This window comes from Heterocephalus glaber, unplaced genomic scaffold, assembly GCF_053883595.1.
Source record: "Heterocephalus glaber isolate CG9 unplaced genomic scaffold, H.glaber_assembly_v1.0 deba00000331, whole genome shotgun sequence".
Lineage (NCBI taxonomy): Eukaryota > Metazoa > Chordata > Mammalia > Rodentia > Bathyergidae > Heterocephalus > Heterocephalus glaber.
In genome coordinates this window covers 62,631,545-62,649,607 of record NW_028258142.1, presented here as the reverse complement: position 1 = coordinate 62,649,607, position 18,063 = coordinate 62,631,545, and the positions used below count along the sequence as shown (strand labels likewise).

The window sequence follows — 18,063 nt, the reverse complement described above, 5'->3', positions numbered from 1 at the left end:
AGATATTGAGAAAAGAGACATGAAATCGGCATAGCAGTGAAAAATCTCTGCAAGGCACAACACAGTATTATAACCTTAAACTCTCTACTTGTAGCTCGATTGTTTTAATTCTTTTCCCATAGCACATGCACGTTCTGCCTGCCGACTGTCTTGATAATCCTCATTTTCACTTTATTAAAGGTTGCTCTGTTTGAGCTCTGAGGTTTTGTGTTGCGAACTGGGGATACCTTCCCAGCCTGGCAAACAAAATCTAAAGGCTGTGATGCTGGCATCATTGTTTTTCTTTACTTTTGCTTTTCTTTTTGTGAAGTAATGGTGGTACTGTTTAATTTCGTTTATTTTGTTTCCTTTAATCTTCAACAGTTTTAAATTACTACAGTCTGACTTTTCTTCATTCTCTCCCCTTACTTCTGAAATGAGTAAAATGCAAGTGAGGGTAATTAAAAAGGGGATGTGTCCGTGCCTAGACAGGATTGAGCACACAGTCATACATCGCTTGGTGACAAGGCACACTGAGAGACACACCCTTTGGCAATTCTGTCACCTGTGAACATCACAGAGAACGTGTACACACCTCGACAGTGTAGCCTGCTACACATTTAAATGCTTACACATTATATAACATAAGCTATAGCTTACTCCTCCTAGGACTCTGACACACAAAACTACATGAGATAAAGTGACAAATGAGACATTGATGCAACCCAGAACCCTAAACGTATGAGACTGCTGCTTTGGGGACTGACTTACAGCAAACTTTGTAAGTAGCCATACACTCTAACCTTAAAGCGTGTAGTATAGTAAATACATAAAGCAATAGGACAGTCATCTATTCCCATTATCAAGTATTGCGCACTTTACATCCATGTAGGCAGCACAGTAGGTTTGCCTAACCAGCACGGCCACAGTCATGTAAGCAGTGCACTGCACAGTGACCTTATAATGGCTGTGATGTCACTAGGAAGTAGGAATTCTTCAGGTTCTTATACTCTCCCGTGGGAGCACCGTGGGTCCGGTGTTGAACCAAAGCTTCGGTGTGTGGTGCATGCCTGTACCTTATCTTATGCGGTCAAATGTGTGAGACCAAACAAGGGAAGCACTGCTGAACCTGAGAGGGAGAGATGCCCGCTGCACAGGGCAGAGACCTAAGCTGGTCCTGTCTCTTCCAACCATCACCAGGCACACTCGGGCTCTCAGGCCTGAGCTTGCATGTGTACAAAATGAAGAACGCAGAAAAGATCATTTCTAAGATTCTTCCATAGAACTCTGTGCTCCATAGCAGAGGAAGCCAGTTGTGTTGCAGGTAAAATGAAGAATATTTTGGTATGCAGTGATTACTGAAATGTGGGTTTGATTCAAGTTTTGAATTCCAAGTCTGTAATTTTGGACCTGGAGAGAATTCCCTGGGCCCCCTGGGGTTGCCTGTCCCCATCCATAGTGGGAATAGTGGTCCCCACATCTCAGCTGCTAGGAGAGTTGAGTAGAATAGAGGATCTGCTATAGTGGTTGATGCTGTTATTTCTTGATTACACTGCATTGCAGACTACAAATGACCTGTCACTTGAGTACTTGGTCAGCTCTTTTAGAGCAGGTAAAGTTGTTTTTAAAGTGTGCTATAAGAGCCTCTGGTGTAGAATCATTATCCAAATGAGACCCATCCTTTGATAAGATGCTCTGGAGTTGACATTTCAGTAACCTTTAGTACTCTGAAACAGACTCTTATTTAGTAGAGGTAAAAAGAAATGTCATATTCCTGAATACATAGAAAAAATTGATGACAGGTAAACTGTAAAATAAAATGTGGCTTCAATTGACCTTGCCTGTGAAGAGGTGAAAGTATCAATTAAATATGCTTAAATCTTATATAAATTATAATGCACCTAACAACATGTGTTATGGTTGTTGATATACAAGCCCAAGGTTGCCAAACCTCCTTAATCTACCTCAAGGGCAGCATCAGTGACACTTTAAGGGTTTCCTGTATTTCTTACTTCAGTGGTTTGATGCAGATAGAGTGCTGGTCAAAAGGTTGGAGCAAGTTACCAGGACAGGTTTTCTTTTGTTCATTGGCTTGCTTTAGCTGAAGCTTGCTTTGTGACCTATTTGAAAGTCTTCAAAGTTGGTTACTCTATTTTTTCTTGGTTTCCTCTCATAAGTGCAACACATTGGTGTCTTATTCTCAAGGACCTCCCAAGGCTTTATCTAGAATTCCTGGGCTTGGTAGTGGAGGAAAGGACCGAAAGCACCCTGTGGATAGAAGTAACAGTAGAAAATGTGGGCAGAGGAGAAATTTATGACTAAAACCCAAAGTGAGTCTACCAAAAATGATTTTGTGGTTATAAACCTGTAGTGACTAGTAAGAAAGAAAACTTCAAATAATCAACTGTCAATACTGTCCTCACTTAGGAGTCGGGGGACCTTTATTTAGTGGTAGCTGAGAGCACATCGGTGTGAGAGAAACTGTCGTGCTCATTCTCACTCGGTGTGTGTCTTCTGTGGACTGTTGGTGCGTGTTTGCAGATGAGTGGGAATGGCAGTCCAGCCGTGGATGATTTTCACTACCACTGTTGTGGAGGTTTAGTAGCCGAGGGATGTAGGAAAGTCGGTAGAGAGCAGTGCGTAAGAAGCTGTCCCAGGGGACTGACTCCAGGGCCCCTGCAGTCTGGAGTCCGCCCTGGACCAGGCTGTTGCGATTCGAAAGCAGATTAAAGCTTTTGGACAGATTTGATCTGCTCTCTTGTCCTGGCTCATTGCTGTGAAGAGAAACACACTAAGGGGATTACTCTGATGAATTTCAGTGCTGTTGACTTCATTGAATTGATGGAGAGCAAACTCAGGGATCTAGCGGTTGTAAAATTACTAAAAAGATTAATACAGGAAGCGCTCCAAGCCTGGAACTTGCTAAGATACATTTAACGATATGGCTGGGCTGGCTATCAAGTGTAGGAATATAGAAAATCCAGTGGATTATGAAAATAGAGTTCATAATGTACAATCCAGATGATATATTTTAGTGGCCTATGATAGGTGATGTCTTTAAAAAGTCAGGGGTCATTTTTTTGCCTTCTTTGCTTAGTAAAATCTTGATGGCATTTGGTAATTCCGTCCTTTTAAATTAAATCCTGGCCTCTTTAAATGGCAAGAGCTGTTAGGTGAGACTTAAAAGCACACAAATTTGTGTGGACAGCCACTCTGACACCTGCTGGATGCCTCCACCCCTGCAAAACGCGAAAGCGGGCTGCTTCCCTAAGCAATGTAGTATCTACTTCCTGTCTCGCAACGAAAACTGTTCCTTGCTTACTCTTCACAGGTCACCGACAAGGAGCAGGAGTTTGCTGCGGCAGCTGCCAAACAGCTCGAGTATCCGCAGTTCGAAGACGATAAACTCTCTCAGAGGTCCTCCAGCAGCAAACTCTCCCGGTCGCCTTTAAAGATCGTCAAGAAGCCCAGAAGTATGCAGTGCAAGGTGGTCCTCCTGGATGGCTCGGAGTACACCTGCGAGGTGGAGGTGAGTGTGCCTGACCCTTCCAGTCCGGAGCACCGAAAGCTGTGGGGTGTGGACCTTTCACGTACAGGTGGTGCCTTTATTTTCTCACAAGCCCGGAAAATTACTCAAACCTAGTTTCTAAATTCAAAATTATTTCCAACCCTAACGGGAGATCAGGTTGCCAGAAATATGTACACTGTCCCAAAATAATTACCGTGAAAAGTAAGATGAATATACGATGGAGTACCCAACACTTTCTGTGATAGGAACAAAAAAGCTGTAGTCTTAAAAATCAGCTTTCCTGTAAGATCCTGGCTACAGACTGTTATTTCAGTGAGTTTCATCTTTCCTGTTTGCCTAGCTTCTGGCCACATCACTCATTACTTGGTAGGAACGTAGGCATTCTGTACCTGGTGGAGGTGGGATGATTTTATGTGCCTGTGGCCCTTTCTGGCTCGAGGAATGGGTAGTTTTAAAAATGCACATTATGGTGGACACAGAGGTTCTGTTACACAAGAGTGAATATTCCTCTGTTCCTTTATAGAGAAAATGACAATCCCTCTCTTGGTGGTGGCCATTGAACAGCTTGCATCAGGCATGTTTAGGGGAACGAGGTAGTAGAGGAGACCACCCAGCCTGGGGTGGCCTGAGAGGGCAGTGCTTGCTTGGTTCTCTGAGCCACCAGGAGTGACCAGGCAGGGCGTGGACCCCATTGCCCGATCAGGCCCCCAAGGTACCAGGCCAGTGTTGCTGCCCTTTCACCCAGGCAGTGTGGTGGCAGCCTTGACATCTTCATCCAAAGAGCACATTCTTCAGGCTCACAGCCTCTGCCTGTCACGGGGGAAGCACTGCCGTCCCTCCAGCACAGTGGCTGCCCAGGCTCCCATAGTGGGTCCACCTAGGCAGTGTGGACGTGTGTATTCACACCCTCTGGCTCTTCTTTGCTCCCGACAGCTGCGTGAAGCCACCCTGATTCCCCACATCCCCTCTCATTTCCCTCCCCTTCCCCTGTGTTGTATTTTGCGTAACACAGCTGTGTGCCCAGGGCTTTTCTTGCAATGTAAGGTTCAGATTCATCTCATATTGACTGTAGACTTTAGGGTAGGGACGAGGGATATGTTACTAAATTACTGCAGAAACATAGAAAAAATATGTTGAAAAATAATTCTTACATGAAAAGTTATTTGGTCTGTCACTGACTGATTTGGAGAAAACTTTAATCATTACAAACACTAAAGTATGAGTTGCTAAGGTATTTATAAAGTCTGCCACATTCAGATCCATTTCCTACATCTTTCTGGTTCTGCTTTTAGTTAATTTCTTGTATCAAAGTGTTCCATTATAGACCTGGATGTTAATTCTGTAAACAGAGAGAGTTTTGCAGTGTAGGTGCGGTTGAACTCTACGGTAAACCCTAACGACCTTTCCTAACTTTAGAGAGTGAGTCTTTCTGGTGTAGAGCCCATTCTGGAAAAATTGGTCTAAGGGCAACTTCCCCTTAACTGGAAGGAGAGTTTTGTACTGATTGTATCTGAATGGTGGAATAAATAAGGTTCCCTGGCAGTCCCCTCCCTTCATGTAAGGGGCACCATGACTCCGTGTTGAGCAAGGCACACATACTGTTGATCCTTCTGCCAAATTTAATTAATTCTCATGCTCGGGTTCCTGATCATTAATCGCTGTGGTTTTGATACAGGATTTTTATTTTATACTTAACCTGGGATCCGATTCGTTGTTACTTTCTGTGTCGCCACACGGATTTTGAGTAGCATAGCGGTGTTAGTCAGTCCGGTTCTTTTCCCTTATTAGAAAATATCTTTTATGAATTTGAATCATGCGTAAGAGTAGCTTTTTCTGGAATGTAAAAACTTTTGCCAGCAGAATGTTTTCAGTTTCCCCAGAGACATTAGTAGTAGAACAGCATGTTCACAGCTGACATCCTTGTGGAGAAGAGGGAGAGACGCGGACTCGTCAAGCCCTGTAGGTGTCTTTGTTGCTGGTCGCTTGAATAGGAAAGCGAATTGTGTGCTTTCCTTGTCGAAAAAGCACACTGATGGTGCCTCCTGTTTGTAACATAAACTGTGGACAGGACAGCCTGCCTGCGGAGGAGTCCTGGGACTCCTGGGTAGACAGGCTGCAAAGCCTTGTCCCAGGAAAGATGTCCTTCAGTCCACTCTCTCCTCCCAGCACAGCTTCTGAAAAGCACAAAAACACAGCTGAAGACTTTTTTTTAAGTGATAAAGAGCTTTAAGGCACTAATGTCCGTAACCCTGGCGCTCCTAGAGCCTGAGGCCAGAAGGTCACAGATTGAAGGCCAACCTGGGCAACTCAGCAACTCAGGAAAACCCTGTCTCAAATTAAAAAATACAAAAAGGGGTTGTGAATGGGGCTCAGAGCATGGGCCCTGGATGCAGTCCCCGGTACTGGAAAAAGAGAAAAGGAGCTTCACTTTATTAGAAAAGACCAAGTACAAAGTAGAAATGTGTCTGGTTTGAGGGCAGTTTGGTGCTTAGTGGCGATGTGAGTGAAACCCGTCTTTAGGTTTAAGTAGATGCCCAGCTCATCCCAAAGCCCCGGGACAGCACTGTAGCTGCCGCGGCCGCTCGTGACATCCAGGCTGCTTCCCCGGAAGCAGTGCTTGGTTTCCAGAAGGCAGCAGCGTCTTGGTTCTGGAGCTGGACACCTCCGTCTGCAGGACGCTGCTGTGCCCAAATGTGCTAATTGCTCCAGAGCCCCCAGAACGGGGTGGGCCAAGGAGCCTGGAGCTCGTCCAGTTGTGAATGTGTCCCGCACGCTTCCAGTGCTGGAAGCTGAGTCCTCAGGTTCGTGTCAGTGGCATTTGGAGATGGGGGAGTGGGGTGGGATGAGGTCCTGGGCATGGTGATCGAGATGGCATTAGTCACTTACAAGAAGAGGAAGAGATTGCAGTCCCCACGGGACATCTCCGCCATCTTACAGTGCAGCGCCAGAGTCCTCACCAGACGACAGTGCTGCCTCTAAAATGGTGAGCCAAGTACTTCTCTTCTTTGTAAGGTAGCCAGCCTCAGATATTTGGGGATAGCAACAGAAAACTGTCTGAGGGGTTTTTGACAGACAAGTGAGGGTGAAAATACTTGCCTCAAAAAGGTATCATCGAGAAGACTGAAGCAAATAATTTCCCACTTTTTGGAGGAGGTAGTGTGTTGTTGGTAAGTGGAAGCTATTTTATAGTGATGCAACGAACTCTGCTGGAGCTTACCTAGCAGAGAATTAAAGGATGGGGTGATCTGCAAGTGCATTAAGCAAGGGAAAAATAGGATTTGGAGGGGACAAGAAAACTATTTGCAGGTACTTGGAAAGGCTGTCACTGGTGGGTTGATGTAACATTTTTTATGTGTAAAAAGCAGGCTAAGCAGTTACAGGAAGTCAGATTTTAATGAACAGAAAGAGTTTCAAATGATTGCAGTGGGCCCTGTGGTGACGCGCACCCTGCCATCAGAAAGATGTGAGGAGAAACTTGGGGTGCATTCAGGGAAGCCGCTGTCCCTCAGATGATGTCTAGACTGGACTACGAGCACGCACAGCCCTCTCTGCTGGTGGCAGGGACGCTGGACACCCGGAACCGCAGTAGGAGCAGAGTCCACACCCCATTCACTGTCCCCCATGAGTGAACCTGCAGGGACGGTAGCAGGCAGCTTTCTCCAGGGTGTTTAATAAGGCATCCAAAAAGACATTTGCCTCTAATGAAATTTTATTTTAATGAAATTTCTCTGATGGTTTACTTAATGCCTCCATCCCTTCCCCATCAAAACCAACAAGGCTCAACTTTGCCGTGACTTCATCATGGGGAATTATAGTCACTTATAAAGAACCTTCTGCCAGCACCCCTGGACACATACGTGCGAGCGTGCACACACATACACACACACACGCACACACTCTTTGGTTCTCCTTCCTTTCGAGGCTGTGGAGAGGCCCCTCCTATTGCTCAGTGCTCAGCAGGAGACACAGCCACCCAGATAATGTGCAGGAGCTATGTGTGCAGGGAGGAGATCAAACAGGGCTTCAGGGAAACCGTAACCACCTGGCCCGGTTTAGTGAGGCCCTGCCTGAGCCTGTGCTGCTGAGGGCTCAGTGGGTCCCTAAGGTGGGCTCCCATTTCCTGTTCTCGACTTACTGAGACGTGGTTGGAAAAACAAATTCAGTGGGTGAATTTTCCAGCATATCTACAGAAACTATTATTTATGTGATAAAAATAGCTTCCAGTCCTTTTGGAAGTTCTTGACTGGAGAGCACATAAAATTGTCTTCATTCAGAAAGTTGATTAGAACACTTGTTACCTTTCTTGAATTACAAGAAACAGTAAGTCATTTTAAAATATCGAAAAGGGAGTTTTTCAAAGCCTGGACTGTATTGAAGATGCATCCATCACGGAAATTTTGATTGTGTGACTGTAAATTTCAACGTAACCTATAACCTGCCACTCTTCTTGCTGATTTTCACCCACTGGATGAGTCACCATATCAAGCATCTGACACGTGTGTGACCCCAGGGCTGTATCTGGCAGCAGCAGCAGGTTCCTGCTCATGGAATGCTGCCCCTGGGGACTCTGGAGGACGGAAGGGCATTAATTAATTTTGTTCTCCTGTTTGATTGCTCTTTGGTGTTGCTGTAGGAACAGCTACGCACAAGGCCTGTTGACACGCAATGTCTCATTTACCTGACATGGTTACTGTTCATTTTTCTTCCCAAGATACCGAGGGTGGTCCTCATTAAGGTTTGAGGAAGGCTGACCTAGCTTAGTAGCTTAATGCTTAAATCTATTCTTCCAGTCTTCGCTTTTAAGCAGTCACTTTTAATAGTCCATGGTGACTTAGAGATGTTCTATTAAATACTCTAGAAAATACTAATGTTGAAGATGTAAGCACTTATGTCAGGACTTGAACACAGTGAGAGCCTCCGATCCATCGTGTCTTGTGGTTGTGTTTTGGAAGCCGAGTGACTTTGGAAGTGGAGTGTGTGTGTGTGTGTGTGTGTGTGTGTGTGTGCATGAGGGGGTGGGTGCTGTAGGAAAGAGAAGCCGCTGAGGAGCACCGTGTGCATTTAGACCCACTCCCCGCACTGTCAAAGCCTCCCCGAGGATCCAGTCCCCGGTGTCCACAGTGCAGCACTGTGGGGCTGGACAGCTTGTGTTCTCCTGGCTCCCCGCCCTGCCTGCTGTCCTTCGTGTTTTATCTTCATGGGTGCTGCTGGTAGAAGGACATGAGTCTCCTCTCTGCATCCGGAAGGACAGATTCCTAAGTAAAGATGCTGTTGTCCCCCCTGTACTGATGGACAGCGTCTTGCTTATCTTTGTGATTCCTACAGCTCCGTGGCTGGTTTTTCACATAGTAAATGTGGGTTTCTTGTTTGCTGAAGACAGTAGTCCTCCAGGTTTGAAAATGGTCCAGACAGTCTAGTTTTCAGCACCCTGTGACCAAAAAGCCAACGTGTACTTTATGTTTTTATCTCGTTTACTTGCTTGGAATTAGCCTCCTATAAAGGCTTCCCAGTTTCTCACGGAAACTTGTCAGGGTGCTCTGGAAGGTGTCCTTGGAATTCCCCACTCCATCGGTGACCTCATTGCCACCTTGCAGTGAGGTGCCTCATCCATCTCCCAGTCACCTCTGGTCCCTCGCCCTGGGCATGGCAGGTTGGTGCTGCTCCTACAGAGAGAGAGCAGCCAGGCCCTAAGTTCCCACAGCACACGGGAAAGACCCCGTCCCAGAGCACACGCCAGCTGCACCGCTTCCTAGGCATCACCTTGGGTGTGGCTTCCTCTCTGTTCCCCCGTGGCACTGCCACTCATGCCCTTCGTGCTGCTCAGAGTCCAGGCCACACTTAGCCCTGGGCCCAGGGAGAAAAGTCAGTTCTCTGCATTAGTCCAGCACATTTCCCAGTTCCTTCCTCAGCACAAAGGTCTTCCCAGCACAGTGGGCTTCAGGTGACCTGCACTACAACACCAAAGCATCGAAAGTTGGGTTGGGGGTGTGGCCCAGCAGCTAGAGCTGTCACCTGAGTGCCCGAAGCCCTGGGTCCCACAGGCACTGCCACCAACAACAGACAGCCAAAGGCTCTTCCGCCTGTTCAGAGCCAACTGAAGCCTTCCATCATGGACTTCATAAATCACAAAAAGAAAAGCAGAAAGAGCTGCTTAAACATTGTTTGTCATGCTGAGGAAATAGATTCTTGATAACTGTATTTATAATTCTGAAAGCATTTGGCTTCAAAATTGATCCATTTTTATATATTTTTAGCTAGTTTGGGGGACAGTAGAAGAGAGAAGGGCCACTCCAAGGTCTGTCTCTTCTTTTCTCTTTCTCCTCTTCCCTTTCTTTTCCCCTCTTCTTGTGGCTGGAAGGCACATCCGCAGTTGGCAGTACAGGGTGGACACTCTCGTCCTGCGTGGATTACTGCAGTCCCCCCGGGGCAGAAGGGCTCACAGGGTACAAGCAGATCCCACTCAAGAGAGGTCAGCAGGCAGGGTGACATTTTCCCAAGATGCCTTAAATCTAATTTTAAAAAATGACTGCTGAGTTTTGGAATTGGTTACACTCTGATGAAAGAATCTGCTGTGTGAAGAGAAGAGCATGGAAGAATGCTTTTCATTCTGAGTAAGAAAAAAACAGCTGGAGAGAAATAATGCAGAAGCTTTCCAAGGTGGTTCTCAGCGCAAGGATCCAGGCTTGACTCAGCACTCTGCCTTCACATTCAGAGAATGGCTGTAGGCGAGTGTGCAGAAAGGCCCTCAAAGTGGGGGCCTCATCATCCTTCTGTCTCAGCTACTTTGCTTTCTGCTGAGACACAATGCCCGATGCCCATAATGTAATGGAGGAGAGGTTTATTTTGCTTCCCTGGTCGGTAGGCTTCAGTCCCTAGTCAGCAGGCTGCCAGGCAGAGTGGCCTGGCGGAGGAGAGATGCTCGCAGCATGGCAGACAGGAAGCAGAGAGATCAAAGGAGGAGGAAGGGGAGGTGAAGCCTCTCAAGCCACGTCCCCACTGACCCGCCTCTTCCATCCAGACCCCATCTTGTAATAGCAAGTTGGCTATAAACCCCTATAATCCACTCACTTTCCAGAAGACCAGCGTATGAGCACATGAGAGGCTAGGGGGACATCTAGCTATAAACCATAGCGCCTCCCAAAAGGAACCACTGTCACCATCCAGTGATTCATTTTCACTTTTCCTGATCAGTTGCCAGTTTATTTCATAATAGCAGCATTTCCCCAGGAAAGACAGGGTATAACTTTGAAGGCTGTAGCTCATCTCCTCTTAGTTAGCATTTAAACTGACGCCTTTCTTTTCTTGGAGGACCTCTTAGTGTCTCGGGAAGTTTAGGAAGTAGGCCACTGGCATTGGCCTGAAGAGCAGAAAGTCTCTTGACTTTCCTGTCCTTTATTTGATTAGTCCATTTCAGAAAGAAGTGTCTTTTGACCTTGTCCACAAACGCTGAGGCTTATAAACAGCACCTGTGACCTGTTTTTTGTCTACAGAATTGAGACCTGGTAGAATTGCAGGTTCTTAGGGTTGGAGGAGGACATGGTCTCTAATTCATTCCTCCAAATAGTGTTTGTGATGTGGGGTGTGTGTGTGTCCAACGAAATAGAGAAGTAGGTTCAGGGAAGACTAGAGTGTGCTGGTAAAATAGAGGGACTGGAAAATTGCTGAGAATTCAGGTTCACAGCACTCCTGGCCACGTGAGACGTTGGTCGAGTCCATCTTGGCAGGAGGCTCACGTCAGCAGTGGTCTGTTTCAGGGTTTGCTGAAACAAACACCTCAGAGTCCAGTGTCCAACTGACATGTGCAGAGAGCTAGCTTTTTTTCGTAGCTTTTATCACAAAAGGAACATGGTGCTATTGATTGAAAAAAACATTTTTAAGTGGAAAGAAGACAGTGAAATGCGTTTATGAGCACCTTGTGGTTTTTACCATTCTATGATCTTGTTAATGTTTATAGCAGAGGAACAAGGAAAATCGGTCCTGGTAATATTTCAGTCCCCTGTGCTGTTTGGATTTGGCAATTAAGTACTCCAGTGGGAGATGGAAAACATGACAGTGAGATGGAGGAAAAAGATCTGCTGAAACATTGTATGATGAAATTTAATAGTTTTTTTCCCTACTTTTGTAGTGTTGGTATTGAAGAAGCCATGGCTAACGTTTACTGGTAGTCCATAAATTACAAGAGCCAGCTCGACACTTATTCCAAGGGTAAGGGTAGATTTCGTTGTTTGTTTGGGGCTGTAGGTACTTGAGGAAAGAATTGCTAACCGTTCTTGGGAAGGTTTCCTATTTTTCTTGCATCTAGTCATGCTCTCAAGATTTTCACATCAGACAGAAGTGCTGAGGGCACCGATACAAGTTACCTGATAAACAGAGGGCCACTTTAAAATTCTAAATTAATTTAAAACTTAGAGTCAGCTCTGCCAAATTTATACTTTTGTAAGAGCTAGGGACTTTGGCAAAGAAACTTGCCTTGTCATTTTTATCCTGCACCGCTCAAAAATATCTAGGCTCCATTACAGACAGGAGAAGGAAGTATTGAAGTCTAATTTTACTTTTGGCTGTGTGCAGTACTGGGTTTGAATCCAAGGGGTACTGAGCTACACCCCCAGCTCCCACTTTAGAAAAATTAGATGCAGGATCTCCCCACGTTGTCCAGGCTGGCCTTGAACTTGCCATCCTCCTACTTCAGCCTCCTAGGTAGCTGGGACTACACAACCCACGCACCCCATGCCGGGCTCTAGTTTTAAAACTCACCAGCAGCAGAACTGGTATTTAGTGTTGCATTAAAAGAATCTCTCACACTCAGGCTTTTAAAAATGTGTTCATGGAGCTCATAATGTAAACATACCCTTACAACTCTGTAAAATCAGACAAGGAAGCTGTCGTACAGTGTAGAGTAAGGCTTCCCAGTCTGTGAAGTACCGGAGTTGAAGGGAGGCAGTGTGTCACAGCATCCATCCTAGGGGCATCTTGCCTTTGCCATTGATTTGTAAGGTACTCCTCCCCCGAAGACTTGGGTTTCCTCGTCCTTAGGTGGGAGCTCGCAGGGCTGTTGGGAGTAGGAGAGAGGGTTTCTTCAGCTGCCTGGACACTTCACTGCCAGCCGCAGTGGCTGGCAGACTTGAAAGCTCCCCTAGCTTTATGGGATTCCCATCCCCTGAGAGAGCAAGCATATTCTTGTGGAACTTAGTCTACAGGAACATGGTATAAATGTACTCTGTAGGGCGGCGGGGTTTTAACATTAAAATGGTATATCATAGCCTCCATGCTGCCTAAAGATCTGTCTCATAGCAACATATTAGACACTGCACTGTGTCCCATGTCTGAGAAGGTGAACTACATTTTCATTCTCCAATTCTAGTTTTTTTTAATCCTGGAAGGAATAGGATCAGTATTTTTCAATCAGCTAATCGTGAATGGGGCAGTTTTTAAAAATGCCTCACAATGTTATTAAACATGAACAGGAAGTAACTATGTTTGTGCTTAAGATTATTTTTCTGTGGAAGCATCCACTCACCCCGCAGCTGGTCGATTGAGAAGCTGACCTGGAAGGTGGGGGAAATGCGCTTTTTGTCCATGGCCCCATCGAACCTGCTGCAGGGGGCACGAGATGCAGCCTCCGTGGCCTCTCCTGAGGGCAGCCCCCCTCCGAGGCATGGGCCGTGCTGCTCTTTCCTGAGCCACTGGTGTTTGAAGGTGAGCAGGAAAGCTCAGGGTTCCTTGGCCCTTCTGGAGCTCCCACCCCCGTTAGGTAGCAGAGTCCGCTCAGGAAGGGATGTGGTGATGCCGCCCTGGGCTTGGGGTTGGCGCGCACAGAACATTGTTTATTTCCTGCCAAGGCTGACTCCCTGGATTTTCTGAGTTCTGTGGCAAGTACAGGCTGGGACTGTCTTCGTGCCGCTGGTCCCCGAGGAGTTCTGTGTGATGCTGTGTTTTCACCAAATAACCAGGGGCCACAAGAGAAGCTCTGAGCAGAAGGGAGGAGAGGGAAACCAGTGCAGCTGACTCAGACCTCAGGCGGGGGCAGATCCTTTGCTCTCAGAGAACTTTCACCCTTGCCTGAAGAAATCAGGCGTGGCTATTTGAGGCACGCTTCCTGGGTTGCTCGTTATCTTTCAGGGTTGAGGTTTTGAAACAGGGCACGTGTGTAAAAGCTCAGCACATCCTTTGCTGCGGCTATAAATACTGCTTGGGCATCAACATTCCTCAGCAGTGCTTCAGACTGTGAAAAGTGATAAATGGGTCTCCAGTCCCCCCCGGCAGAGAGATATTAATTATTAGAAAATGTTGGCTGACTATCTCTGGAGTGTTTCAGGCAACATCAAGCCGAGGGGCAGTCGTACGTTTTATTTTCTAAACTTAGAGAATGATTCAGATCATACGGAGGTACGTACACAGTGCTCCTCAGCACGCTCAGCCTTTGGGAAGGTGAGCATTAATGTTGGCCACAGCAGGGCCAGAGTGACAGCAGAGAGGCTGGAGGGGAGACTGAAGAGCCCAGGAAGGCGGAGGCCTTGCTCACCAGCCAGGTTCCGTGCTGTTCCGTAGGTTCCTGTTGCTGTGTAATGAAGAGCCATGCACACAGTAGCTTAAAAGGGAGCCTTTCTGTCGCCCCACATTTCCCACGGGTCAGGGGCATGTCCTGTTCCAGCTGCTCAGGGCCTCAGAAAGCAGAAATCAAGGAATTCACAGATAGCATCCTTGTCTGAGAGCCAGCCTTGGGAGAGAGCGAGCTGTGTGCTGCTCTGGGCTTGGCAGGACTCATTTCCAAGGGTTGTAGGATTGCGGTCCCTGTGTCGTGCTGGGAGTTGTGGGGAGCCACTCGCTGATGCGAGTGCATTCTTGGGGATCCTTCCCCTGAGCCCTGCAGCCAGTGCAGCAAAAGAGACGCCACACACCTTGCTCTGTCTCCTGGGGATCTCCAGCTCCCCTTTATCTTTTGGGGATGAGGTTTTGAAACAGGGCCAACGTGCAAAAAGCCTGACTGCACAGCTGTAGGTGGTGTAAATGCCCCCTCTGGAGAAAGCAGTTCTCATTGGTGCTTTCCATTGCTGAAAATGATCCCTGGGTCTCCAGTCCCCTGGCAGGGAGACAATGATCGTTAGAAAATGCTGGCGACCCTTCCTCAGTGTCCACGGCAACAGCAAGTCCCGGAGCTGGAGCAGCTCTGGCTCACCTGCGTGAGGTCCCTGCTGTGAGGCCAGCACCCTCACCTGCCCTAATCGGGGTGGGGGTCCCCTTTGTCCATAGCCCTAGACCGCAGAGTGGGAACCCCAGCAAGGCAGGGGAGCCTGGGCCCACCTAAGAATTCTGCCGCAGTAGGGGCAGCACTTCTGAGGGAGCTGTTCAGTTCATTTGTGTTTTTAAAATATTTTTCTATTTAATAGTATTGGGAGGGGAAAAGCCTGAAAATTGGGCCATGAATCAGCTTTATTACAGCAATGAACCAGGCAAGAGGTGCTGAGGACTGGAACCAAGGCAGTGGCAGCGGGTGGAGGAGAAAATGGAATTTTTATTTTTATTTTTATTTATTTACTTATTTTTATTTAGTTATTTTTTCTTTGATAATGGGGATCGAACTCGGGTCCTTGCACTTGCACAACAGGTGGCGAAACCACTGGGCTAAATCCCCGGCCCATGAGAAAATGGAATTTTTAACATTAGTTTTTTAAATGTATTTATTTATTTAGCAGTTTGGGGCCTGGAATCCAAGACCTTCATTCTGAGCCATATCCCCAGCCCTTTTTATTTTTATTTTGAGACAGCCTCTTGCTGAGTCAGTAAGTTGCCCAGGCTGCACTCAAACTTGTGATTCTCCTGCCTTAGCCTCCCAGAGTGCTAGGATTACAGACAGGAGAAACTCTCCCCAGCTGAGATAATGGATTTTAAAGAATTGTCCTAAAGATGAGCTGACTTGATACCTCGGATCCGTGTGGGGTGTGGAGTGACAGAGGCAGCAACTGATTGTGACTTTCTGCTACTGTAGTACAATACCCGAGACTGGATACTTTATGAAGGGTGGAAGATCACTGGAACCTCAGTTCTGGAGGCTGTGAACACCAACAGGGAGTGGCTAAAAAGGAGGACAAGAGCATTAGTAGCAGAAGTCTGGGGGCCTGGCACTGAAAGTAGGAGGTGTCGAGAGCTTTGTCGAGTCCCACCTCTGCCCTGCCACACCCCACACCTCCCTGATTGATAGATTTCGCCCATGTCCGGGCTTCTTCAACGGACCAAACCCACTTCCCACTGTCACCGCTCTCTAGCCCACTGACAGGCACGCTTGACCCCTGGGGAAACCGCATAGCGACCGAGGTTACGTGAGGCTCCTTCACACAGTCCCTGAGGAGTCCACTTGGGGAAAGCATTCCCAGAATCATTTCTAGATGCCACTTCTAGCCCCGCTCTTGGGTACAGAAGAGGAGACAGGAGGCTGCAGGGCTGTGGTGGGGAAATGATCCAGCATCGTCCTCCCATGCGGCTGATCCCCGGCCTCCCTCCAGCTCACTGCTGGTTCTCCTTGTCTTCTGAAATTTGGCATTTGCTCTTTAGAATTTCATTTACACAGAAATGACACTACATTGCTCCTAAGGAACGATTGATCCTGATTTTTCCTAAGATAACTACTAGTAGTTTTATAGTGGCATATGACATTATTGGGATTTTTTGAAGTCACAGTTATTATTATACTATAAAGTGTGAAGGAATGGTATGATTCAGAAAGTTCTCCTAACATGTCTATCTTGAATTAGGAAAAATAAACCCCGTAAATGTGGCCTCATGTTTTCCCCATTTGGGCTGCTTTGATGCCTCCTTTTCTTCAGACCCCCTCTGCTCCTCTGTCTTCCACGCCTCTCCCTTCTGCCCCAGGCCAAAGCTCCCTGCTGTCATTCCCTTCCCAGTAGAGAAGCGGAGGATTCTTTCTCTTCCTCCATTTGGTGCTTGTATTTGATCTGCCAGAAACTTCCTATAAGTTTGTTCTACAGGAGGCTACCATTGTCCCAGACACCCTTCATGGGAGCCCTTGGTTGGAGCATTTCTGTCAGTAAAGTTAGCTCCCTGTAACTTGTTGGTGTCCCCCATAACTATTGTGAATATTTTACGTCTCCATGAATGGTATTGAAGTCTTCCCATTGCTTCTTTTAGGAGATTGACCATTTTGCTAGCATTGACCAGCGGTTCTCTCCTGCATTCTGGGTTGAAGACAGCTGTACAAGTAGCAAGTTCAGGTGGCCAGGCTGGATATTCATTCGCAATGTGTTCTGGTCAGTGGGGATTTCTTCTGGCAATGAACAAGATAGCATTGTGGTCTGTTCGCCACATGAGACAGCTGTGTCCAACTGGTGAGCACATGTGGGTCATTTTCTAACAAGGGTGAAAGAAAACCCTTTCTCTCAGTCATGCTTACACTCAGGAATGCACCTTACTTTCCCCACTGCTGCCTAGGAGTGAGTGGTGGTCAGCCGATGCCCACAGCACAAGGAGTCAGTTCTTGTTATGGTGTTTGGAAAACTGGAAGGGACACAGAGACTTGTTATTCCTTATGGAATGCCATGGTGATGGCAAATAAGCTCTCCAAAGAGACACCACATTCTTTAGGGAATGCCATTACGCTGAGCTCGTAAAGCACATGAATGGTTTTAAATGATTACCCCAAATGAAATGCTTTAATGTCTCCACTTACTCATTTTAGGAAAAAAAAAAAAAAAAAAAAAACGCTGCCCAGAGTCTCATGGCATGCAGAGCTTTCTTCAGTAGCAGTCAAGAATTTGTCATCATCGAGGACATAAAACAAAACATGTCGCCACTATCGAAATAGGAAATGTCTGTTTCCATAGGACAGTTTATTTTAATCTGGGGCTTCTGTTACTCGTAGCCCACTGTGTTCTAACATGGATTTAGGAGTGTTTCATTTTCCATAGATATGCACTATGATAAAAAGAAATAAGTAGAAACAGGACCAAGAGACTATGAGCACAGGAGGCTGGGAGTGAGTTAGTTTGCAAGCATGTTCCATGCTCTCCAATGGCACAGGAGAGGAAGCTCTGACTCAGTTTCCATACTGTAAAAAACCTTAATTGTTCAAAAGAAGCACATATCTTCCAGAGCAGTGCTTGGAGCAAAGCTCTGTCTCCACTGCAGCCCTCTGAGAGCTTGTGCCAGGAAGGGATTGTGAATAGCCACCAGCAATGTCTCCATGACTGTTACTTCTCTCCATCAAAACTGTAGGGTGCATTAAGTAAAGATTTGTCAGTTGGAGAGCATGCTTCTCATCAAGTGCCCAAGATATGGCTGCTTAGGATATTTAGGCCGAAAGGCACACAGGTGTATGTATATATAATGTTTTTAGATGGCGGAATTTAGTATGGATAAAAGTGGAGAATGTGGCACGGAACTGGGGCTGAATGGGCTTCCTGTGCCCTCTGTGAGTTGAGATGGTGGGATCATCGCAGCAGACGGGTTAGGCCTGCAGAGTGACATTTCTATTTCCCTAGCCATCTCCTGAAGGATGTGGCTTAGAGAACCCAAGAGAGAAGCCATGGATGCACCTGTCAATC

The 18,063-nt window shown here is 46.8% G+C and overlaps 1 protein-coding gene across 48 annotated transcripts in view; it reads left to right on the top strand.

Moving 5' to 3' along the window:
* Positions 1 to 18,063, top strand: part of Epb41l3 (erythrocyte membrane protein band 4.1 like 3) — a 211,384-nt gene that overhangs the window by 130,690 nt on the left and 62,631 nt on the right. For all 48 annotated transcript variants that reach the window (XM_087194736.1, XM_087194739.1, XM_087194738.1 and 45 more), the window contains one exon: positions 3,311 to 3,508. In XM_087194736.1, coding sequence (XP_087050862.1) covers positions 3,455 to 3,508 — 54 coding nt within the window. In that variant the 5' untranslated portion in view covers positions 3,311 to 3,454. The remainder of the gene's footprint in view (positions 1 to 3,310; positions 3,509 to 18,063) is intronic.